Raw genomic sequence first — 23927 nt, forward strand, 5'->3', positions numbered from 1 at the left:
CACTGAAGAGAATTCAATGCTGTTAGTTAGGACTTAGGACCCCATATCTCACAGTAGATGAATTACCAGAGTGTGTCTAATATACACCACTGGCCAATTATAAAAAGATATGATAGCATAAATATCTCAAGTAAAGTCAATGCAGACAAATGTGTTGAATTACTTGATTGTAGTTTAAATGGTTTACAGTCACTTGTCTATGTTGATAGCTTTGTAGCATGCCTCAAAAACTCATATCTATCATCGAGTTCAGCAAACAAACAAACCCAAATAGGCAAGACACACCACCTTGGACAACATTGACATCCTTGGTCCCATTTGAGATGGACATGTGAATTCTAAGACTTTTGAAAAGGGGTACATAGTACCATGTAGGTCCTATGGTCCAATCATGCAATTGCCTCCCATTTGGATTCATTTTTAAGTACAGTACAAGGCTACACTAAATACCTTGTCCACGTGACATCTGACTCTCTTAAGTGTGGAAGAGCTCTACAATCAATTAAAAAGGCTCATTGTCCTAGCTAAATGGAAATCTGAATTGTTAAAACAAGGAGCTTTCACTGTAAGGCAGATTTGGATATATCTAGACTTTGCTAGACAAAGAGGATGTGAATTTTTGTGTTAAAGACTAATGTATGAACTATCAAACAACATAGCATAAAAGTTACGAGATGGTCAGGGACAGAAGAGTACCTGCAAAATTGTGCAGCCAGAGAACAAATTAAGCTCAGTCATCATTCACATGGCAGAGCATGTAGGTATGGGTGTGGAAAGCCGAAGGAGCTGAACAATCGTTGAAGCAGACCCTCATGCTAACTCAATTGCAAGTTTGCAAATTCCTGGATCTGGATGCTTTGGCCTGCAAACTCAATTATTTGTGGCATAAATCTGCTTCAAATCTCCAATCTCTATTATGTTGTTCGTGTTAGCTTCATTAGTTGATCAGTGTCAAAGCAGATGTGGCAAACGTGAGAAAGTTACAAGTGATTTCACTATTGATAAAGAAAGAAAGACTAAGGAAGCATCTTTCCAAAAGCCCGAGCTCACTTCATGCCTTAAGCCTGTAGTTATTAAGGTAGGCAAAGAAGCCGAGAATACTATTAGTTTCATAAGATATACAGATAGAACGAGTTGGAAACTTTGTCAAAAGTAAAAGAAAGACACAAAAACTAATGCATAGAATAGCCTATTGAGATGATTCCACAATCGCGTAAGTACACAATTCATCAGCAACATGCATGATTTTTATAAATTTACAGTCAAAATAATTTAGTCAGCACCATTAAGGGTGCCTTGCTTATTTTTTGTTCTTCGAACTTGCCTCTTTTCATACATTTTTTTTTTCATAAATATGTCGTTGCATAAAATTGAACTAAGAAAACTAAAAAAATTCCTGATCAAGCATACAATGTTTTACATCTACTTAAACTACACATTGGATGTAAAGATAGATTGTTCCGCATCTGCAACTTTGAGTACAAGATGATGCCCTTAACAACCACAGGATTTCTAGATTTTGCAAGAGAATGGAGAGAGAATTTTGACTCAATAACTATCTGAATCACAACGAGTCTATACCAATTGAAGCATGGAGATGAGAACTCCCCAAGAGAAATCATGGGATCAGGAATAAAAATCCTCAGCAGCTGTTTGCAATTAAAGCCATAAGAAAAACCCACCCAACCTTGGGAGAAGGATATCATTTCTCGTCCAATCCAATATGTCCAAATATCAAGAACAAAGCAAAATAAACAATGAGATCAAACGGGGAAGTAGAAAGCAAACGCGTGCATAGAAGAGGGACGATAAGAGGAACGGATTGGAAGGTACCAATTAAAATATCATTTAGGTGATAAGTATAACGGAACCCACGAAAAAGAACTGAGATAATCACACCGATATTCTCGCGATATTACAATTCAGTCCCTGTCCTTTCAATATTTACACTTCTTCGTTTGAGGGAAAGCTTAGACACAGTGGAGATAGCATTTATTTTAAACTAGTTGGTCGCTAGCAGTAAATTACAATCTCCATAAAGATGAAAAAATAATTTGAACAAGTCTCACAATTTAGGGGAAACATTAATAATCCAATCGTAAACATATTATGATCGCGTCATTGCACCGAGATAAGAGCTTCCATATGCTCTATTGCGATCCTAGCAGATTAGAACTAATATTGAAGCAATTACAGCGGCATCCTACCCCAATTAATTAAAACAAAAGAAAATAAGCAAAGAAATAAAAGGAGATGGATCCAACTAGGGGTGTAAACGAGCTAAGCATGAGTGAGCCCACTCCGGTTTAGGCTCGGCTCAACTCAACTCGAGTCAAGTCCGAGCCCGAGCCCGAGCCTGAGCCAGGCCAGACCGAGCCCAAATTGAGCTTGAACCTAAAATAAGCCTATCATCAAGCTTCATTCAAGCCGAGCCAGACCAAACCAGATTAAGCCCAAACCAAGCCAAAGAAGAAGGAGGAGGAGGAGGCAGGGCACCGCGGCTGCTTGTCGTTGTTGAAGGAAGAGGAGGTGGCATCAACGCTGTAAAAGAAGAAGAAGAATGAGGAGCAGGAGCAGGAGGAGGCGGAACGCCGATGGCTTAGCAAAGGCGGAGGAGGCAACACAACGGTGACGGCTTGGCGAATGAGGACGAGGCCGCACCGACGCACCATGACAGAGGAGGCAGGGATGTGGAAATGTGATTTGAGGATTGGGGTTTACCTCACTTTTTTTACACCGAGCCTATCGAGCCAAGCCTAAATGAGCCGATTCCAGCTCAGGTTCGGCTCGGTATTAATTATGAGCCAGTTTTAGTGGCTCGGGTTTGGCTCATCTCTAACTGAAGAGTCGGATTTGAGCTTCATTCGAGCCCAACCCAAGCCAACCCCGAGCCGCTCGTCAAGCTTGACAGCCCTAGATCTAACAACAAGGATGCCGGAGTTTGCAAAAGTGGTAGATACCAACGGAGTGGCGATAACCATTAGTGGAATACCGTTGGGACATGGGCGACTGTGGAGACAAAAGACGAAGAAGGAGAGGAGGTTAAATAAAGAAGAAAAAAGTGAGAAGAGAGAAGAAAAGAAAGTAACAGAAACCTCTCTAAGAGGGAGAAAGACCTCTCTCCCCCCTCTGACCTAGGGTTTTGACTGCTCAGGCACATATTCCTTTAAAAAATATATCAAAGAAGCCCATATAATATTTACACTTCTATCTCTCAATTTTATATTTTATTATGAAAAGTATAAATTTGTTTTGACAGAAACAAAGAAAATCCAAAATATAGATAAATATATGATATGAAATATAGGCCATGCATAAGTCTCTCTTATTTATATATTAACGCTCCTTATTTATAAATAACCTAGAAAGATGAATAAGGCAGTTAAAGTACTTTTAACTTTAAATTATGTATGTTTTCCTATCTCAACTAAAACTAGCGCACCTATTTTTTTAATCAAAATATGCATAAACATCATATTTGTACTTAAGACTTATAAACTAATCAAAACTTGGCCTATATGATATAGTAGTACGCGGCGAGTATGGGTTTCAACCCTCAAGCAAATGGATAGTTTGGTTCATTAGATAAAGTTTAAATCAAACTTTAGCCCAATGGATAGTAAGTTACAATTGAACAGCACCGTTCAGTTGGTTGGTCAAGATAGTCGCGTAAAGCAAATAAAGCAGTGGTCTTATTCCCACAAAGAAGTCAGGAGACAGCTAAATATAATACGAAAGATAACGAGACAAGTTACGTCAACGAATAAAAAGCCCACACCGTTACACGTCTCCCTTTTGATCCCACTCAAACTACATCTGCATCAACTATTGCCTTCTTCAAAGTCTCCAATACCTTCCCAGCCTCAAGACCACCAGTTGAGTCTCCAACCTATATAGCACAAATATGAAGTCAAATCAAATTTAGACAAAGAAATGAACACACACACACACACACATAAAAGAGCTACATATTTAGTTGATGTATTCACCAAGGTATGCATGGTGTGCAAGGCCATCGCCCCGACGACGGAGAAGTGGGCATTCAAGACCTCGGCCCCTTCCTCCTCGAGAGCTCGAATCGCCTCGTAAAAAACAGTTTGTTCACTTGGACTGCTAATTATGATCACCTTTAATCCAAAACCTAGGTCTTGGACTTCTATGTGGGGCAACTTTATATTACTACGACGACCACTACTACTACTACTACTACTACCACCAACCACCTCACGAGTTGCATGGCTTGTTGATCCTTCCGTGCTCTTGAGCTGCCTCTTCCTCTCACTCATCTTCTCCAGCTTCTCCTGCAACCCTTTTATGTAGTTCGCCGCTTCCTCTAGTCGATCGGGAAGCGATGGATTACTCGTCCCCTCCTAGTAAACATCAAAGAAATCAACAAATTAATTATTAATACTACAATCATCGATACGTGCAATAATTAAGATAGATCGTAGATATATTACTCACCCTTGAGTTTGGTGGAGTATTTGGGAGAAGGGAGTTGAGCTTGGAGTAGAGAGATTTCATGTGGATCCTCCTATTCCTCTCCACCGTCTTCCTATCAGGCCTAGTCGATCCATGGACGTTCTCCATGGTGGTTTGGATTAGTTAGTTGCAGCTAGCCTTGTTCTTAAAGGCTTTCTTTGCTACTTATAGACAGCGAAAGTTACTAGTAGCGGTATAATGGAGCAATAAACAACAAGGGGGATAGAATTTCTTTTCGAAAAGTAATTGTCAAAGTGCGGTGCTCTGAACAGCCGAGATCTTGGAAGGAAATTTCAAAGCCCTGTCAGTTGGTTATAGCAAACTTTGTCGTTGATTTCCTTTTCGAGTCAAACATGATTCTATGTGACGTGTGAAAATTGGACGGCTGTGACCATCGTGGATTTGGATTCGGATGTCGGCAGGCAGCGGAATGGAGATTGACTAGACCCCAAACATGTTACACGTCCAGGGAGTAGATACACTATGGCCGGTTGGACCGGGACAGATAATATTTTCTGGAAACAAATTAATTAAATCACGAGTATTGCGGCTCTTAATAGATAAATTCTTACCATACTATTACTGTTCTATACATTTGAATTATTTGATCGTTCACATAAACTCCATAAACTAGATAATATATTAAAAATATTTATCTTAGTAGCTCTCCAAGGATGCCCCTCTATTTTCTTTAGAGTTTTTTTGTGCAAACTAACTCTCTCCCATTTCCTTTAAGTTTATATTAAATATTTTGAAATTTAAATATGAGACTAGATAAGATATAAAATTATTAAATTAAATAACAACTTCTAAATATAAATTACTATTCAATTCAACATCTTATATGTAAAATTAAATGTTAATTTTTATAAAAAAAATATTCCACATTGAACTAGCCAATAACTTCTAAATTTCTCTTCCTAATATTTTAACAGTATTACTTAGTTAATTATATAATATAATTCATTGAATCAGACAATAAATTATAGTTAGAAGTAACTGTTGATTTAGCGGTTTTGTCATCATCTAATCTCGTATTTATATTTGAAATTGAATCAAGCACCCGACAAGAAAAAGTTCGGCGGACTTGAGATAGTCAAAGACTCTCTTGGTCCACCGTCCCGGAGATAACGGCAAGGACTTGCCTTTCACTTTGGTCTTCCGTCCTCGCCGAAACCGGAACAGCGAAATCTTTCGGACTACTCCCGTCAGTAAATTCTAACTGACCCATCCTTTTTCCTCGTTTATTTTAACCCTGAAAGAAGGTCCGTAGCCCGTAAAACTGACCCATTCTAATACTCGCTTTCTATTCTAAAGTTCGGGTCTTGTTAAAAACTGGAGCTTCCTTTCCTTTCCTCAGTTTAGCTCTGATTCAGGTAAGCTATGATCTCTCTTGACTACTATATATGTCTATCCAGTTTGGACTTTTTGGATTCGGCCTGTAGTTTAAGCTATCTCTTCTTGGATTCTTTGATGCTTATTATTTCTTCGATGGAGCGAGAAAAGGGTGTTCTTGGAGTCTTTGATTGATTTTACTCTGTAACTTGAGATGCCAAAAGAGGAACAAAGGAAGGTCAATTGTGGCGTTTCCAGTCTCTTTGGAAGGTTTTGAAGTAATCTAAGATGAAGTCTTAGCTTATATGTAGCTTTAGCTAGTCAATAGAATTAGGGAAAGGTCGTCACATGTGTGATCCCCCAATTTTCAGAACCTCTTGAAAGTTTTTGAAATCGTGTCGATTTATTTGAATGAATCCCTTGGAAGGTTAATTTTTGGGCTTAATCAGTTGAGTGTGACGTAGCTACCAAGGATGATTCCTGGAAAGTTTTAGTGTGTTAGCTTAGCTTAATTTAACTGTGGTCGGAACTCATCCACCCAATTAGCTATGTGTTTTAACTCGTCCATTAGTGTATTGATGAATTTGACATGTTCTTTTAAAGGTTTGTGTTTATTGCATGTTGATGGTTTATATGTCCATAAAGTTGCTTGTGCTCTTAGGAGAAAAAAAAAGGGCATTACTTTGATTTCCCGGAATTCAGTGATTTCCTTGTAAAGTCATGTTCTTTCTTGCTAGATCTTTTGCTATATAGTTCTGATGGACACTGGACATAATACTTTCGTTGCATCTTTATGCTCTTTTTAAATGCTTATGATTTTACTTTGTAATATGTGAATGTGGAAAATGATCCTTCCTTTTCACGGTTGCATGAATCATTTCATGCATGGGTTCTTGTCATGCGCGATTCTGTACAGTACACATGCTTGGCTAATTTCGGTCAGAACTTGTCACAGGCAATGGACATTAAGTTAAGAGTGGTGGTTGGAAGTGATTCTGCAAAGAGCGAACGACCTGTTATATTTTTTTCTACTTCTGCATCATGGACAATCCCTGTTTTTAGTGGCTTATTATCTTGGCTTTCTAATATGTAAAGAATGAGATGAATCACGAGAAAATGTGTCCACAAAACAAAGGAGTAAACAAGCTTTTTCCTTTTGAGCAGAGTAAAGTGAGGTGCTAGTCCTAAAAGGGAAGTTTTGGATAAACACAATAGATGTATGTGCCCTTACTATATGCTCTCATGGAAAATCTGGGCCTAGCTGTTTATGCCATTCCATACAAAATTGATCTTTTCTGGAATTGATGCATTTAGATTTTCTATTAAGGCAATGGGCCTAAAGAACTTGTTTCCCCCCTAACTATGTTGGTAGGAAGCATTGTTATGGAATTAGGGGAAGACAGCATGTCAGCTCTTGCAAAAGGAATTAAAGGGCATGATGACCCAAAAGTTGAGATGGACGACAAAGAAAAAGATTGTTTGGAGGTATTCGGCAAACAAATTAAGATCGGAGTTGTGGATGAACAAACCAGAGGGATCAAGGATGCATCAAACTTTCCAAAGGATGTGGTGGATGAGTGGCCTGCACCAAAAGAGATACACACCTTCTATTTTGCCAAGTATCGGTCATATGAGGATCCAAAGCTGAAGGCAAAAATTGAACAAGCTGACAAGGAGATTCAAAGGAAAAATCAAGCCCGGTTCCAGATAACTGAAGCATTGAGGGAAAAAAGGGTATGTTATATATCTCCACTGCTTGTCCCAATGACTGAACTTTATTTGCCATATCTGGTGGGCTGATCTATCAGGCTATGTTTTGCATAATGCAGATTTTTAGTATTTTCCATGTGAATTGATAATTTTGGGATGTGAAGCAAATTAGAGATATTGAGTGACCTTTTATTTAAACATTTACCCTTGTATTTCTCGTGCAGTCTGAACGGTCACTTGTCATTTCACAATTAAAACCTTTGACTGCTGATAACAAATACTATCGAGAGATAATTGATGGGAAGAGAAAGGAGATGAAACCTCTTCATGATGCCCTAGGCAAGTTTCGTAGTGCCAATAATGCTGTAAGGGAGAAGGGAACCAGTCTATGCTCTTCAGAAGAAGAGCTTAATAATCTTGTAAGTTGGAAGAATCACATTATCTTCTTTTTTTAAGCGTTCCTATTATTTATCTTGTTGATTTTTCACATATCAAACAGATTAAGAGCTTGCATTACCGTATGCAACATGAGAGCCTCACCTTAAATGAAGAAAAGCAGTTACTTAAGGAGATCAAACAGCTTGAGAAAACGAGAGAAACTGTGATTGCTAATGCTTCTATGAGGGCAAAGATTCAGGATTCTTTAGGTCAAAGAGAAAGTATTCAGGGACAGGTTAAAGTAAGTCTTTATTTTTATTTTTTTTTCCTTTTGACTTATGATATCTAATATGATCATCCGCTCATTTTCTTAGTGTCTGTTTGTGTCCCTGATTTTCTTTACACTTTTGCAGCTAATAGGTGGTGATATCGATACAGTGAGAAAGGAACAACAAGAAGTTAGAAAGAAAATCAAGCATATGGAGGATAAACTCAAAGTCATAGATCAGGAAATTGATGCCCTGCTGGTAGAATTGACAGCTGTGAATGAGAAAAAGAATAAGGCATATGAGAACCTTCTTGAACTAAGAAACATGCGTGATGAAGTGGTATTGGATCTTCACATCAAATTACTGCACTTATTATTGACACAATCTGTCAACTTTGCTGATTTCATCATAGTGATACAAGTTGCTTTCTTGTGATGATTTCGTAGGTCCGACTGCTGTTCCACTAATATTCCTTATTATAGTTTCTAATTTTCTAGGGTGTAAGCTGTAACTGGTTGCATGTTTATGAGCAGCTGGTCTAAAATAGTAATATGTGGATCCTGGCCCTTTTTAAATTTCTTTGGAATGCATATAATTCGATAGCTAGATAGTTATGACATATAATATAACACTATTTAATTTTTGGTGAGGGTGGTTGAACCTGTATTTTTCTCAAGCCATGGAATTGTAAGATGGATACCTTTGTATTAATTCTCACCTATATGATATATTTTTTTGTGTTTCAGAATGCTTGTTACTTCCAAAATCGTATTGTAAGATGGATACCTTTGTATTAATTCTCACCTATATGATATATTTTTTTGTGTTTCAGAATGCTTGTTACTTCCAAAATCGTTCTCTCTTAAACAAAGCCAGAGATCTATCTGCAAAAAAGGATATAGCTGCTCTGAGCGAGCTAGCAAAGAACGAGGTTGGTATCATATTCATCTTGATCCAGTTCAGGTCTCTTTACTTTTTCTGATGTTTTTCCCCATATCAGATAGAGAATTTTTTGTTAAAATGGAGCAGAAATAGAGCCTTCAGAGATGATTATGAAAGAAGGATTTTACTTTCACTTGACAAACGCCAGCTAAGCAGGGATGCCCGGATGAGAAACCCTGATGAAAGATCAATTGTTTCAGAAGAACCAGCTCATATGGAGTCTGAGGCAACACCAGCTAAGGTGACTGTAAAGCAAGTGCAGGAGAAGATATCTCCTGTCGTACAAGATGATACCATGAGGCACACAGGAAAAGATGATGGCTTTGCTAAATCAACAGAGACAGGATCAACCACAAGATACACAGGAAAAGATGATGGCTTTGCTAAATCAACAGAGACAGGATCAACCACAAGACACACAGGAAAAGATGATGGCTTTGCTAAATCAACAGAGACAGGATCAACCACAAGACACACAGGAAAAGATGATGACCTTGCAAAATCAAGAGGGACAGGATCAAGCACAAGACACACAGGAAAAGATGATGATGGCTTTGCTATATCAACGGAGGCAGGACCAAGAGGAAAGCCAGGTGATCCAGTGGCTGCTGATGATAGTTACACGAGTGAGATTTCTGAAAAGGAATCTGTAGATCTTCAAGAGGCTGATGCTGCAAAGTTGAAGGAGATGAAAAAAGAAGAGGAGATTGCAAAAGCTAAGTTGGCTTTGGAAAGAAAGAAGAAGCAGGCTGAGAAAGCAGCCGCAAAAGCAGCAATCAGAGCTGAAAAGGAAGCTGAAAGAAAATTGAAGGCAAATGATTTCATACTTCTGCTTCTTATTCCTTGGGACTTATTTATGAAATATAATGAGGGCCTTAACGGAACATGCAGCTGACAAATTGTTATCTTAATATCATGTGCACAGGAAAAGGAGAAGAAGGCTAGGAAGAAGGCCGAAGCATCAGCAACTGCAAGCTCTGTGGTGCAGACCGATACCGACTTGAAGGATGTGTATTTGGAACCAGAACATACTAACGCAGATGATCCTGTTCAGGAAAAAGTAGATTTTAAAAAAGAAAACATAAAGTACAGAAGTCGTCCAAAAGGTCAGGGCCGAACTGCGAAGGTCATGATTAAGAAGAAGAAGTCACATTTTTATTGGGTATGGGGTGCTTCTGCAGCAGCTGCATCGGTGACCCTTCTGATTGTAGCGTATTACTTCTCTTTTGTGAGAAATTAATGATCTATACACGAAACATAACTAGTGAAAAATGCTGGAAACTTGGTAGATAGAACTTATAGCACTTAGCAGAGTGATGGTGGGTGCCAAACTCGACAGCTGCTCTTAGTAACTTAAAGTCCCGCTGAGCTGTATACAGTTTGTTATTTCTCTTTCTGAGATGGAAACTTACATCTTGGAAGTTCATTCGGCTATCCAGTATGTTGCATGTAAGATAACGGTTGCTTTCTGTTGTTCAGTTGGGGATTGAGAAATCTAGTTGTGTTGAGATTGCAAGTCCTAATTATGTTATGATTGGGTGTTGAGCTACTTGAGGAACTTCTGTTGAAGATTTAGTTTACAGGAATGAAAACACTTTGAGCACCATGAAGTTTGAAAACTCCTTCGTTTTAAAGATCTTATAGTAAGCTGTGATTTGAATATTGCAGACAAAAGTTGTAATCAAGATCAATATACCAACAGCCAGCAGCTCATGATATGAAGTAGCAACGCATAACCATTTGCTACACTTCATTTATGAAAATACTGTGCCTACAATTGAGAGCAGAGCATTCGAAATCTTTCTTGACCTTTTTTTTAAAATAAAAAAGCTTAATTACAATAATAGAATATCACATTAAAGAATAATATGATATCAAGTCCTGAAGTACAAATGCAAACAATACAAAACCCTACAGCAGAAATTAAGAGAGAGAGAGAGAGAGAGAGAGAGAGAATGAAAAATAATAGGTATGACAAGAAGAACTAGGTGGAATACCCTTTGCAATAACGAGGAGAGTGAGGCTGTAGGCGGTAGCAAGGGAGGTGAGGCGAATGAGGTCGAGTCGAGAGCTGAGGTGTTGAACTCGATAGAAGGGTAAAATTAACTGAGGTCTGCCAAAATTGGAACTTTCATGGTACTGTGGACTCGACGACGGCGAGGTAGTTGCGGCGACGGACGACAGCAACGGCAAAAAATGCAGCGGAGAGAGAGGAGCGAGAGGCGAGGGAGAGGGCAGTGAAGCGAATGGGAAAGAAAACTTTAGAAGAGAGAGAGAGAGAGAGAGAGAGGGAAGGGGCCTCTCCCCTCCCCCTAAGGCCCTAACCGCTCGGGCTAGGAGAGGGATGGGGAGGAGCATGCCGGCGGCGAGGAAAAAAAAAACCCTTTAAAAGAGAGATGAGATGAACTGCGATGGAACCTAGTAGAGCTAGTGCTGGCACAGGGGAAGAATGGTTTCCCAACTAGTCTTATTTGCACTGGTTCTGAGCAAACTTGTTTGATCTAACCATCGTATCCATCAGCCTTGCAAGCCTACGTGCTCCAGGTCCCGGCCTCAGCTTCGTCGCGTCTCCGACCTCCGAGCACGTCGTGTTCCCGCCGCACCAACCCCCCGGCGTGAAGCTCCCGTTGCTCCGACCAAGGAGCTCGACGTCGATCTTGTCCAGCACAAGATCGCCTTGCCTAAATTTCCGTGCAAACGGTGCATTGCTCCCGATCATTTTAGTCTTGTCTGCTATGGTTAGGCTATGTGGATGTTGTTTTGGCGGCACGTCCCATGAGATGTAATGGAGGTCGTGGTTGACGGCCGTGCGCGCGAACTCCGGCACGTTGCAGATTAGTGTCTGGAAGTAGCCCTCAGGGGAGGAGATGAAGTTTGTGTAGTACATGAGCAGAGTTCTTGGTAGGTTGTCCCACCCCCAGATGCAGAACTCCACGAATTCTCGCGTTAGAGCCACCCATGCAGAACCTTTCAAGAAAAGGATTAAAAAAAAAGGGCTACTTGTAACTTAAAATGCAATTATGTTGTTCATATCTCTAGGAAAATCTTGTTGATTGTAGAGCTTTTATGGTGTAAGAAATCTTTCAGATTACAACTAGATGAACAGAGAGCATTTCTATGCTCCTAAGTTGGATTTAAATTATAAGATTAATTATACTCAACCTGTGTACAACTTGAATGCAGTGGGTACTTGTCTCCTCTGAGCCACCCAAAAGACATCACGCTTCTTTGACAGATAAAGCCCAGGATCTATTATCAAAGGCTTAGCTCGCTGTTCTCTGAAATCAAATGTTCATAAATACAATCTGTGAACATATACTTGTCAGGAAAACCAAATGAAGAATTAATTCACTCACTCCTTCCATCCTAATCGACTCGTATGATCTACAAAATTGAGATCCCTTGGCAAAGACGAAAACACATGCAAAATATCTGTAACAACAAATCTCAAATCAGTATAATTCTAACCAAAATATTAAACATCATGCCTCATGAAAATTTAAACTCACCATCCTGGGTCATAAGAGGGTAATCAGAAGCACTGAGATTTATAAACCAATCCCACTCCTTGCTCTTCTTAAGTAGGATAGCACAAGCATGCAACGTGTTAGCAACCATGGTAGGACCCCTGTAAGTAACCAAGTTAGCCTTGGTGATGACGTGAACGTTGTTGACCTTCTCAAACATGGCGTTACTCGCGACACGAGAAGCGAGCTCCAGTCTCTCGATCACAGGCGATTCCAAGTCCAAATGCAGTACGTAGAAGTTGTGAGGGTGGTATAGAGCATGCAACGTCCTCCACAAGCGATCCAAGTCGCCTTTTGATCCAGAGACCAAGTAGGCCATGCGTGGAATCGATGAGCCCTTGTTCATGGGTGTTTGAGGATGTGACGAGAGTAGTGATTCTACGAAGACAGGGCTGGTTTGGTCGTACAACTTTGTGGGTAGAATGGAGAGGAATGAATTGATGCTGTAGAAAGAAGAGAGGAGGCCCATGTTTATGGAGGTGATGAGGAGTGTGACGCAGACGAGGGAGCTCACAATGAGGGGAAACAGCCATTTGTTATCCGTGGTAGGAGCTCTAGATTTCGTGGAATCCATTAACGGAGCTATGTCTTTTCCATTCATATATGGCTACCTAATTAAAAAGGAAGGCGTCACGAGGAGCAGAATAAGAGAAGGATCCATTGTTGGCTTCCCTCGTGAAAGAGTTTAGACTCGATTGATCAATCTCGGTAAGTGAAAAAGAAATGAGATCTCTGTTTCTAGATCTCTTGGGGTTGATTGTTTGGGTCCTAAGTTTAAATTAACCTAAATTTTTTCCTCCACTAATAAATGGTTGTATTTATTGATGAGGTAACAAGAGCTCGCAAATATTACGGAAACGGTTGATCTAATAGTTGTGGAAAGTAGCAGTTAGGGACTTGGCATAACGTTGCATTCAACCCGGTCGTGACGGCAACAACTACGCGCAACTCAACTCCCATCCCTCGCCGACGACGACGAGGACGACGGCTACGTAACCACATCTCTCTGGCGCACTACTCCTACGGTTAAGAGTTGTTGTCACATTTGCAATTTAGGAACCAAATCTTGGCGATATTTAGTTGACTCTCAACCTTGGATAATTCGACCGAATTAGATTTGATTTGGTCTCGATTTTTAGAAAGTTGACAAATTGCTCTCGTCTCTCAATCACAGTTCTCGTTTGGTGTGGAAACCATGCCTGGTAGGTAAGTTGATAACACGTGTGAGTAAGAGAAGAAAAGAATTGCAACAAGTTATTCTTTCCTTTTTCCTGTAAAATGAGATTTTGTAAGGCTGATAAGAGAAGACGTTGCTATGTTTTCTTCCTTTCTTTATTTTTCGTTCCAAAACTGCAAGTCCAATAGAGCACAATTGAACCCACTTTGTTTTCTCTTTTCTTTTTTCAAAGAAAAAGAGGAGGGCAAGATTGATCGTTGAAAACTAGCTCTTTCATAAACCAAAAGTGGCTTAAAGGCAACCACAGCAAGCAACTGCTCCCAATTTATGACATCTTTAATGGGAAAATACATGCTTGCTAATTGCAAAAACTTCCAAACTCCACATAGTATATCATCCATAAGATCAAAATTTAGATGCTAAATGCCTGAGGTGACTTACCGCATCCAAAATGTAGGACACTAGAACCCACGAAGCATGTCTTAGAATTCATCTATATACCCAGTGCTCCCATAATCAATGGATAGCGGCTGACCAAGCACAGAAGACCACCATCCAGTCCTTAAATCGCCAGTCCAGCAGAAATAAGAAAATGGACTTGTTACATCATCCGAATTTGAGAATTTAGGAGCTCTTGGCTTAAGTGACTACACCGCCTTCCAATTAACAAATCATTCCTCTTCTTCGAAGATTGACAATAGGCAAACATTACACAGCCCTCTATGTACATAACCAGCACTCAGGCACCCTAAAACCAATCACCATGTGATACTCGACTTCAATTTGTGTATGCGATAAATTCTGGCTCTCCTTTTCAAGATTTTACTGCAGACCTCCTCGACTGGAGGGGAAGAGTGGAATGGACGTCCCACGGCTCGATGGATAGAGTGGAGCAGCACCAAAATCACCAGGCTTTATGCCAAACAGAATTCCTTCCCCCTGGACTTTTCTTATTCTTGACTTGTCAAATCGGGATCGTCTGATAACTTCTTGGATCTGGCGATCATGGTCCTTGAGCATCTGATCAACATCACCTGATGGGCGTACAAGCGGCCCAGAATAATGAATGTTATTTCCCTTCGGACCATAGACCTGCATTAAACAGTGATTTATCACATTATGTAATGTGGAGCTAATAAATTGAACAAACACAAAAAGGGAAGCCGTAATACCATCTCCTTTGTTTGGCACAAGTGAACAGCAGGGAAAACATAACTACTAATATAGTTGTGGTGATATAAAGTGCCTAAATAGAAAGTGAAAGTATCCAATGATATTCTTGTTATCCACATTTCAAATGCCAAAGAAATAACATTAATTAGAGTCTTCACACAATCAATAATGCATCAGGGTGGGCTTATCTAGATCTATCTGATATTCATATTGCACAAGAACTAGAATTGGTACTTGCGACGATAGAGAAATGTGGACGGATAAAACAAGACAATGTTTGAACCACTTACAGCGGGTGCATCCATGTTGCTGCCCCTCTCATCTTCTTTCAAAATTTGATCATATTTTCTGGTGGCATCCAAGTGCTCATTAATAGATTCAGACAACCTACCCATGTGAGCTGTTGTTTCTGCTAGAGCACCAACTTTCTCGTTGGATGATCTGTTGTCATCCAATGAGACATTCCTCCTTGCTGAGACTGATCCAGCCAATGCTGATAGATTGGCAACCCCAGAAGCTCTAGGTATTTCCCCCTCATTCCGCCGAGTCCTGGACCATTGATTTCGGTGGACCAATGGCCCAGAGTGTGAGGACCTATAAGAAGAGGGACCTTGTGAATCTTCAGCTGCTCCAACGCCTGGAGCTGGACGAGGTGGTTCAATTGGAAACCCAGAAGCAACTTCCTCGTGTGGAATAAACTTCTCACTCCTACTTCTGGAATTGGGCTGAGCTTGCCTTTTCTGGAATAGAAACACAAACATATATAACACTACAAATTTACGATATATGGATTCTGCTAGCGGACATAAAAAATAAATAAAAAGAAAAAAAGAGCACTCTTTAAAATAGCTCTAACAGAAGCGGGATACTATCTGCAATATTATGTTATAAAATAAATTGCAGGTTTCACTTTTGACATTTGTCTGCCAATTGCTAAACCCACATAAGATCATCAAAGTTCTAGCAATTAAAAATGATACAATTTGTCAAGCAGTAGACATACAGAAGATAAATGGACATTATGTCTGAGACTGGAATATGAAATAACGTCTTAGCTCTTTAATTTACTAAGCTTATAAACATATCCATCACAGAACCATCAGTAAGTGGAGATAGCAGGTAAAAAGACACTCGCAAAGCTAGGAAGTGCATCCAGTTAACTGTTATATCAATAATTTCTTTTAAAAATAAAAGGCTTACCTGCATCGATGAAGCTAACTCAGCATTTGCATCAGGCGCTGGAATTGCTCTAGACTCTCTTTGTCTCTTTTCTGGATCGAGTCTTTGACCCTTGCTTCTAGGAGCACCCTGCCTGTAAGTTTCACAAGGTAAAGAGAACATCAGTTGTGCTAAAAGAAAGCAAATTAGATTGCTTTATATTCAGAATATAAAAGGTTTCCGGACAGAGTTTAATTAACTTCTGTGAACCACATCAAAATACAGGAAGACAAAATGCTGAAAAGACTGCAGAAATTGCAATTACGAACCATGGCTACTTCCATGGTCTAGGTTTGTCCATATTACACATAATGTATCGGATGTGAACTTCACAGAAACATGAGATACTTGTTCTAGTAATATATTTTTAAATAAAATAAAAATGCAAGCACTTCTAATATACCTCTTCAACATTTTGGAGATATAAGGTTATGATATTTGTTAGTGACGGAAGTCTACTAAGATAATTAGCATTGAAGTATATTTCTTTATAACTAAGTTGAGAAGGTTCTCTTTGTAATAATGTTGCTCTTAGATGTTATTTTGTGGTGTGGTTTTAGATTTTAGAATAGAGATCAGGATCTTGTGCAAATATAGCTACTCTTATGATTTAGAAATCTGATCTCTTATCTACCCTCCGTACTTTATTTAGCACAGTAGCATATGAATGTCCGGTTCTTGATAAAGAGAAAAAGAGATGTCCTCGGCTATATTCTATCACAAGTTGCAACTATACACAATAGTTACAAATATATATATATATATATATATATATATATATATTTGTTATTTAGACATGCACAGACAAATATACAAAAGTACATTTATAACATTAGCATATCCTATCCTTGTTTTTCAAGGTTTATACTATGTTGTATCAACTTATTTGAGTCATGTGATCCATAATATCATGTTCATTTCCATACGAACATTGACATAAAACCTTTTAGATTACTTGGCAAACAAACTCAGATTTTACCACCATAGGTGATCGTTGACATAAAACCTTTTAGATTACTTCGCAAACAAACTCAGATTTTACCACCATAGGTGATCAAATTGATAGAACTAGAACACTAGAACAGAAAGAAAGAAAAAGAAATCTAATGCAAAATTAATTTATAGAAGGGAGGGGGGGGGGGGGGGAGGGAGGGGAGAGAGAGAGAGAGTAGGCTATGACATAAATTTGAGAGATATACCTGAATCCTAATGCTGTCATAAGAAAACTACTGCTTGAAAAGGAAAAAGTATTCAAAGCACAGATTACAAGTAATTGAAATTTGGTTAACCTAGGCATGAGTTTTCAATGAAGAGGCTAAAGCAGTTAAATTATCAACAAAGTGGGTAGGTGGTCCAAACCTTCGAGCTTCCTCATCTCGTCGTTTCGCATCCAACTCTTTGCTTGGTGGATACCTTGGCAAGCTCGACGGATCACAAGCAAGTGGCTTTGTTGTGAAGAACTACAAAATAATCAACATAACTCAGATCTTCTTCTCCTTCAGGGAAAAAAGTTTATCATGCATTATTGATGTAAAAGAAATCAAATGGCTAAAAGGCTGCAGTAGGAAAAGATGCCACCATAAGAAAAACAGTTGGTAACAAACAGCAAAAAGATACGAGAGAAACAAGGCATGATACATCTTATTGAAATCAACTAGGAATACAAGAGTAACAAGACATTCAAGAAACCAGTGAGGATCCCTCAATTGCATGGGTTTGAAAGCATTAAAAATGGAAAGAAAGAAGAAAAAGTTAAAACATCACTTGCAACTAGTACACCATTCTATTGGATATACGCATCAACCATGAAATGCTGAATTATAAGTTTATAACGACGCCTTAGCTTAAGTTAGTGATTGACCTTCCATATTCACAAAGAGAAATATGGTAGCCGATAAGAATGGGAATTCCAAGTCCTTCCAAATCATCAATATTTCAAAGTCAACCCTCACAAATTTCCATTATGGTCAAAAATGCATGTCTGATTAAAGGAATCTACATTGTGAATTGAAAGGCGGCCGCGGATGACGGGCAACCACTCCCACCGCCTAGTGTCTAGGTGGAAGACGGGCACTAAGACGATCTAGTATTTTTAATATATAAAAAATAAAAAATAATTATCTATGATATATAATATATAACATATATTAATATAGCATATAAATTTTTTTAATAGCAATTTACAACCATAACAACCAAAACTCACAAATCAACTATATATATATGGATGTGTAAATGTATATATGTGTGTGCGCACGTGTATAGGAAGCATGACGGGTAGTGAGAGGATATGCACCAACTCAAGTGCATGTGGGACCACAATGTTTCAAAAGGAAAATTTGTGGGCTCCTATTGTAGTGAAAGAGAGAAGGAAAAAAAGAAAAGTAGAAGAAGAATAAAAAAAGGCTCTCTCTCTCTCTCTCATAATCTTATGACCCGCTCTAACGCCACCCTCCCACCTTGTGCCAGCAGCATTGCCAGTTTGCATGGCTGCCACCTTAGCGGCCGCCAAAAATGCCTTTCAAAACCATGAATCTTACGTACAGCAAACGTGAACATATGCAAACTGGAAATACAAATGAAACTCTAAAAGCAAAAAATTGACAAATAAAAATGAACTATAAAATCTATCTGATTAATTAAGTAAATAAATAAAAGTTACAATATCCTTACGCAAAACATCTTGTGAGTTCTCATAGTGAATCTAAAGGGATCACTCAACACTAAAGATTACCACTAAAACAATTATTATTAGAGGGTCAGACCATAGTGGGGAAGAAAAATGTATATAGAAGTTGAATACCTCACTCTTAAGAGCCAAAGCAGCGGTTCCACGATCTGCTGGATCTACTGAAAGAAGAATGTCCATTAATGCTAAAGCTGGTGGAGGAAAATCTTTAAATGTATCTGCCACACATCGCCTATAAGGATGCTGTGGTTTGAAGATGGTGGCATGAGGCAATTTGGATTTCCTCCAATAGTCCTCAGATGGTGAACCACAGAGCTTGAATATCTTGTGTAACTGCTCAACCTACAGAATACTATTTCAATTAGAAAGATATGTAATCTAAACAAGAAAAACATATTAGCATGATTTTATAATTCAGAACTAATAGGTTGCTATCTCTAGGGCTAGGGCTAGAAAAGAACAAAATCTGAGACTAATACTAGAGTTCTCATGCTTAAGCACTTGGCTAAGTTGCTACAAAATCGTAATGAACTAAGTCGGACTCGAGCGCACTTGGAAGAAGTTCTCAAGGCCTGCTCCTCAGTCAATCCCAATGACTCGCCCACATTGAACCAAACTGATCTAGTAAGAGATTGTATACTTGACTTCTTTATGAAAAGAGCCTACAATAGGATTTGTACTCAGCTTGATCAAATAACCAAGCCGAGCTCAAGTCAAGCTATAGATAACCGAGCCCAGCTGCTCAAAAACAGCTCGTTTTGTTTGAAGCATCTTTAGGTATAAGACTATCAAACGAGTTAACTAGTTAAGCCAACTCAAAAATAAATAATATGCCCATGAATAAATTGAGTTTGCCTTTAATACAAGCCTCTAATTTCTCTTGATATTAGCCGTGATCAAATTCAACATGAAGAATAAAAAGTTGTGCTTGACCTCTGAAGTTAGTTAAGTTTAAACAGTCTTGAGCAAACTATGGCTTGAACAAGGTCAGCCCCTTAAAGCTCAAAGGTTAATAGAAAATAACTGCATAAATTAATAGGATCTATTACTGCTACTTTTCCAATAAGAGTGTATTAATACATTTTGTGTTAATTTCAATAATTATCTTTTTACTAAAAACAGGCTGAGCTTGATTCCCATTCTTAGCTTGATAGAAATTCATGTTAAGTTGATTGGGCCAAGGGGATCCGTCAAATCTCACTCTGTTTTAACTCCGTGGACTTAAGGTACTAGTCCACGGAGTAGAGTCTACTATGAAATGTTTGCTCATAGCAAGTGTTTTTGTTCTCAGTCAAGACCATGTAAACTTATAGCTGCCTCAAAAGTAATGGACCTTGTATCATATATTCGACACATCATTCATCGGAAGAAAGAAAGAAAGAAGAGACCACAATTTACTACCTCTGTCCTTCCAGGCATTATTGGCTTTCCTGCATAAAGTTCAGCAAGAATGCAGCCGGTACTCCATAAGTCCACAGAAATACCATAATTGGTGGCCCCAAGTAAAAGCTCTGGAGGTCTATACCAAAGAGTAACTACTCGACTTGTTAGTGGGTGTTGTTGGTCGGGGTCAAAGAAACTAGCCAAGCCAAAATCAGCAATTTTTAGGATGCCACTGTTGTCAATCAAGAGATTGGAACCCTTGATATCTCGATGCAGAATTCCACGACTATGACAGTGATCAAGTCCACGTAATAGTTGTTGCATGTAGCATTTTACCTACAAAATTGCACTAAAAGTTTACATTATATGCCATTCGTCAAAATGATTATCGTGTTTATGATGATGTCTTTCTCAAACAAGATATGAGAGATGTGTTACAGAAACACAGCCAAAGTCAATCTTAAAAAAAAAGATGATCTTACTAACTTCTACATACCTGGGTTTCAGTGAACTTGAGTCCAGGAAAAGAAGCAAGTCCAGCTAGATCATGTTCCATGTACTCAAAAACAAGGTATAAACTGCAAGACATCCGTGATGTTACTAAGCCCTCCAACTTAATAATATTTGGATGATCAAGCCTGCGCAAAATGAGTATTTCCCTAGCCATAAACTTTACACTTTCAGGCTCCAAATTGTCAAAACGTACTTTTTTCAAAGCAACAATTTTATCTTTTTCAAGATCACGAGCTCTATAAACGTTACTGTATGTTCCTTGTCCAATCTGCACCCAGAAAAAACAATATCACAAAACCAATGCAAAGAAAGGTTATAATGGCATACTTCAAGAGGTATATAAAATGAGTAGGAAAAGTAAAGTTCTCTTGGGGAAACAAGTAACCAACAATTTTGAAACCTTTCAAAAGTCATTAGTGAAAAGGATCCAACAGCTTTCTGATGAGAGACATACCAAGAAGACCTTCTTTGAATTAAAAAAGAAACAGATTTAAACTAGCCCAATAGAAACTAAAACCAGCTCTCCTGGACTGATAGATTTGATTTAAGGCATTATGCCACCAAAAGTAGACCTGGATGCCAACTCTTTCATAATCCAAATAGGAATAGGTAACTCCTTATATCTCTACACCACCACAATACACCTACAACAGTCTCTATTGAAATATCCTCCAAATCCATCTCCACATGAATGTTGCACTGTACATAATTAAATCGATTAAAGATTTAATTCAATCAAAACCCTGAATTTAGCAGGCCATATCTCAAAATTTTCAAAAGGCATATCAATCTGAGGGTCTGAAGATGTAGGTTTATCCTATTTAATGCGATGTCATAAGCCCCTTTTAACATCACAAACATAATAAATCCTTAATATATCATGTCTTCCGTCAACCCAGAACAGAGCATATTTTTTTTTTTTGCCTCTCAACAACCACACCTTAGAGCTCATTCCACTAAGGACATCAGAGCAACCAGGTTGACAATAAAGATAACCGACCAACGCAACGCCCATTCACATAGAACTTAAAAGGTGCCTAAACTTCCTCAAAATTCCCGAGCTTTAGTCAGTTGTTCAATAGCGTTGTTCTTCTGAATTGTTTCTGGCAACATTACTTTTTTTGACAAAATCTGGCAACATTACTAAGCAGATATTTTGGACACAAACAGTACAAAATATACCTTGTAAACAGAAAAGGTATGAACTTGGCTAATATTTTTCAAGAAAACGATGCGCTAAATCAGAGAACCTTGTTCCTGTTCTAACAAAACTAAAACGAGGAAAAGATCTCACCTTGTCGAGCTTCTCAAAGGAATCAGCACGCCGAGGCACCCATCCCAAGATAGCCTCTGGGGCCACCGCGGCGAGCCAAGGCGGCCACCCAGCCGCCACCTGCTCCCCTTCCATAGCCTTGGGAACACCTACCCCCACCCTCAGAGAATGACTATAAAACAACGCCCTCTCTCTCTCCCTCCTCCTCTCCACATCACCGCCGTTAACCCTAACCGAACCAGTCCCGTGCCTCCTCTCCGCAGCCAAAATCCCGCCGCCGCCGCCATCTCCCCTAACGCCAACCGCCTCCGACGTGGGCTTCACCGACGCGACCACCGGCTCCGACCCCCCCGATGCCGCCGGAGCGCCCGTCCTCGAGCTAGGGCTCTCCCTGCTGTCCTCTATAGCATAAGGCTTGCCGCAGGCGCAGCCCATGGCTTGGCGGGAGAGCCCAAACCACCGATTTACTTACGCCTCCTCCCGATAGCCACCTCGCCGACGGCCATTTCCAGAAGCCGAAACCATACAAAAAGGAAGACTTCTAGGGTTTTTCGGTTTCCAAACCTCGTCTACTCTTTTTTTCTCAATGGCTTCTCGGAGAAGAGACCCGAGAGGTGTTTGTGATTAGGGCAAGGTGAAGAAGTGAGACAGAGCTGGGCGAAATTCAGAATTTGCCATTATGTAGGGGGCGAGATGGAATTTAATCCTCGAGTACTTTTAATAAATTAATACACCAGGATGCGATTTACTAACTGCGCTGTTCTGCGTCTTTTTCTTTCGACAGGACTGTTTCTGCAAAAACTGCTCACATGACAGTTAATTATCTTTTTTTAGCAGGCGGCTTTGGGTCAACATTTTCAGAAACTCCAAACTATAAATACATAAAAATATATTTAGCAATTTCGGCTTTTATCAAATTTATATTTACATATATATATATATATGATTAAATTGATACAATAATAGGTAGAAATATAGCAGAAGTTTGATAGAAGCCAACTTGCTGCCTGCTGCGAAATCTCACCTCCTTCCAAAATACCAACTCGAAGAACTTCAAAGAGAAAAGGAGATTGGTATGAGTCGGAAGAGTAGATACACGTTCCTTTGTCTTTGCCAGGGAAACAGTGTCATAAAAGATCCACCCATGGGAGGCAGTAGATTTGCCTGCAGGCGTCCTATCTTTGTCTTTTGTTTCGAGTTCACATGTTGTGGAACACCCTCCCCCCCCCCCCCCCCCCCCCCCCCCCCCCCAGTTTTATTAGGCCTTTAAAGCAAAGCATGTATCCAAAAAAAAGTTTTTGACTTGTTGTTTATTAATTAACCTTGTTGGAAGAGAAAAGGCCATGAGAAGACCTATCGATCGACTTTGGCATTTCTTGCTTCTTGGACACAAACGCAGGGTGCGGTCTACATCATCACCTCTCTTTTCCTCTTCCGTAACATTTAGAATTGATCAAGAAGAAAGGAGCACCATATATATGTTCGACTACCATTTTTTATTTTTAAGTGTTCCATCTTTTGCATTGTGGTCTCTAATGATGTTAGGCTGTGTGATTGGTAGAATGTATTAAATTAGGAAGTAAGTTTGTGGTATTTTACTTTATCCAATTATCACCACAGACGATTATTCAAACACAAGGGATATTATAATACTATAACAGGGTTCACTTAATTAACTGGATAAGTAGGTGACAGACATTACCATCATCAACATAGAAGAGGAGAAGCCAAACAGTGGCAACCCCAAGACCCACAAACATAAAAACACACTACCACAAGACACAATTATTTTTGGCATACACAACTAGGATCCGTATAACACCATATATGCATGCATCGCCATCTTCTAGCACCCAGT

General features: G+C 39.3%; 4 protein-coding genes across 6 annotated transcripts; 1 reads left to right on the forward strand and 3 right to left on the reverse strand.

The window, feature by feature from the left end:
* Positions 1 to 3670: 3670 nt before the first annotated feature.
* LOC140768989 (transcription factor bHLH162-like) lies at positions 3671 to 4626 on the reverse strand. Its single transcript, XM_073109487.1, has 3 exons — positions 4465 to 4626; positions 3990 to 4370; positions 3671 to 3889 (listed from the first exon to the last, which is right to left on the reverse strand). Exons 1-3 carry the CDS (start codon positions 4588 to 4590, stop codon positions 3806 to 3808), a joined length of 591 nt encoding a protein of 196 aa, XP_072965588.1. The 5' UTR covers positions 4591 to 4626; the 3' UTR covers positions 3671 to 3805.
* Positions 4627 to 5717: 1091 nt separating this feature from the next.
* On the forward strand, positions 5718 to 10639 carry LOC140769030 (proton pump-interactor BIP131-like). Of its 3 annotated transcripts, none has more exons than XM_073109547.1 (8): positions 5718 to 5858; positions 7190 to 7551; positions 7752 to 7946; positions 8027 to 8206; positions 8319 to 8513; positions 9007 to 9105; positions 9175 to 9927; positions 10042 to 10639. In XM_073109547.1, exons 2-8 carry the CDS (start codon positions 7201 to 7203, stop codon positions 10354 to 10356), a joined length of 2088 nt encoding a protein of 695 aa, XP_072965648.1. In that variant the 5' UTR covers positions 5718 to 5858; positions 7190 to 7200; the 3' UTR covers positions 10357 to 10639. The 3 variants fall into 3 exon arrangements, with proteins under 3 accessions (XP_072965648.1, XP_072965647.1, XP_072965646.1); XM_073109546.1 differs by having other exon boundaries at positions 5721 to 5858; positions 6773 to 7551; XM_073109545.1 differs by lacking the exon at positions 5718 to 5858 and having other exon boundaries at positions 5869 to 7551.
* A 148-nt stretch (positions 10640 to 10787) lies between these two features.
* LOC140769031 (beta-glucuronosyltransferase GlcAT14A-like) lies at positions 10788 to 13409 on the reverse strand. The gene is made up of 4 exons (XM_073109548.1): positions 12626 to 13409; positions 12473 to 12548; positions 12279 to 12394; positions 10788 to 12083 (listed from the first exon to the last, which is right to left on the reverse strand). The coding sequence occupies exons 1-4, from the start codon at positions 13242 to 13244 to the stop codon at positions 11584 to 11586; spliced, it is 1311 nt and encodes a 436-aa protein (XP_072965649.1). The 5' UTR covers positions 13245 to 13409; the 3' UTR covers positions 10788 to 11583.
* A 970-nt stretch (positions 13410 to 14379) lies between these two features.
* Positions 14380 to 22811, reverse strand: LOC140769029 (probable serine/threonine-protein kinase At1g54610). Its single transcript, XM_073109543.1, has 8 exons — positions 22091 to 22811; positions 20780 to 21064; positions 20302 to 20619; positions 19015 to 19242; positions 17571 to 17671; positions 16194 to 16305; positions 15284 to 15733; positions 14380 to 14912 (listed from the first exon to the last, which is right to left on the reverse strand). The coding sequence occupies exons 1-8, from the start codon at positions 22502 to 22504 to the stop codon at positions 14643 to 14645; spliced, it is 2178 nt and encodes a 725-aa protein (XP_072965644.1). The 5' UTR covers positions 22505 to 22811; the 3' UTR covers positions 14380 to 14642.
* Between the last annotated feature and the right edge of the window lie 1116 nt (positions 22812 to 23927).

This window comes from Typha angustifolia, chromosome 10 (assembly GCF_048772165.1).
Source record: "Typha angustifolia cultivar Huaian chromosome 10, ASM4877216v1, whole genome shotgun sequence".
Taxonomy (NCBI): Eukaryota; Viridiplantae; Streptophyta; class Magnoliopsida; order Poales; family Typhaceae; genus Typha; species Typha angustifolia.

Coding starts and splice junctions, on each gene's coding strand:
- LOC140769031 (XM_073109548.1), bottom strand. CDS start 13,244: ATGAATGGAAAAGACATAGCTCCGTTAATGGATTCCACGAAATCTAGA. Junction 12,549..12,625: donor CCCTCTTATGACCCAGGATG/GTGAGTTTAAAT, acceptor TTGTTGTTACAG/ATATTTTGCATGTGTTTTCG. Junction 12,395..12,472: donor AGTCGATTAGGATGGAAGGA/GTGAGTGAATTA, acceptor ATTTGATTTCAG/AGAACAGCGAGCTAAGCCTT.
- LOC140768989 (XM_073109487.1), bottom strand. CDS start 4,590: ATGGAGAACGTCCATGGATCGACTAGGCCTGATAGGAAGACGGTGGAG. Junction 4,371..4,464: donor ATACTCCACCAAACTCAAGG/GTGAGTAATATA, acceptor GATGTTTACTAG/GAGGGGACGAGTAATCCATC. Junction 3,890..3,989: donor TGCACACCATGCATACCTTG/GTGAATACATCA, acceptor TGTGCTATATAG/GTTGGAGACTCAACTGGTGG.
- LOC140769030 (XM_073109546.1), top strand. CDS start 7,180: ATGTTGGTAGGAAGCATTGTTATGGAATTAGGGGAAGACAGCATGTCA. Junction 7,947..8,026: donor AAGAAGAGCTTAATAATCTT/GTAAGTTGGAAG, acceptor CATATCAAACAG/ATTAAGAGCTTGCATTACCG. Junction 9,928..10,041: donor AAGCTGAAAGAAAATTGAAG/GCAAATGATTTC, acceptor TCATGTGCACAG/GAAAAGGAGAAGAAGGCTAG.
- LOC140769029 (XM_073109543.1), bottom strand. CDS start 22,504: ATGGGCTGCGCCTGCGGCAAGCCTTATGCTATAGAGGACAGCAGGGAG. Junction 21,065..22,090: donor CCTTTGAGAAGCTCGACAAG/GTGAGATCTTTT, acceptor TTCTGGGTGCAG/ATTGGACAAGGAACATACAG. Junction 17,672..19,014: donor CTTTGGCTCTTAAGAGTGAG/GTATTCAACTTC, acceptor ATTATTTTGTAG/TTCTTCACAACAAAGCCACT.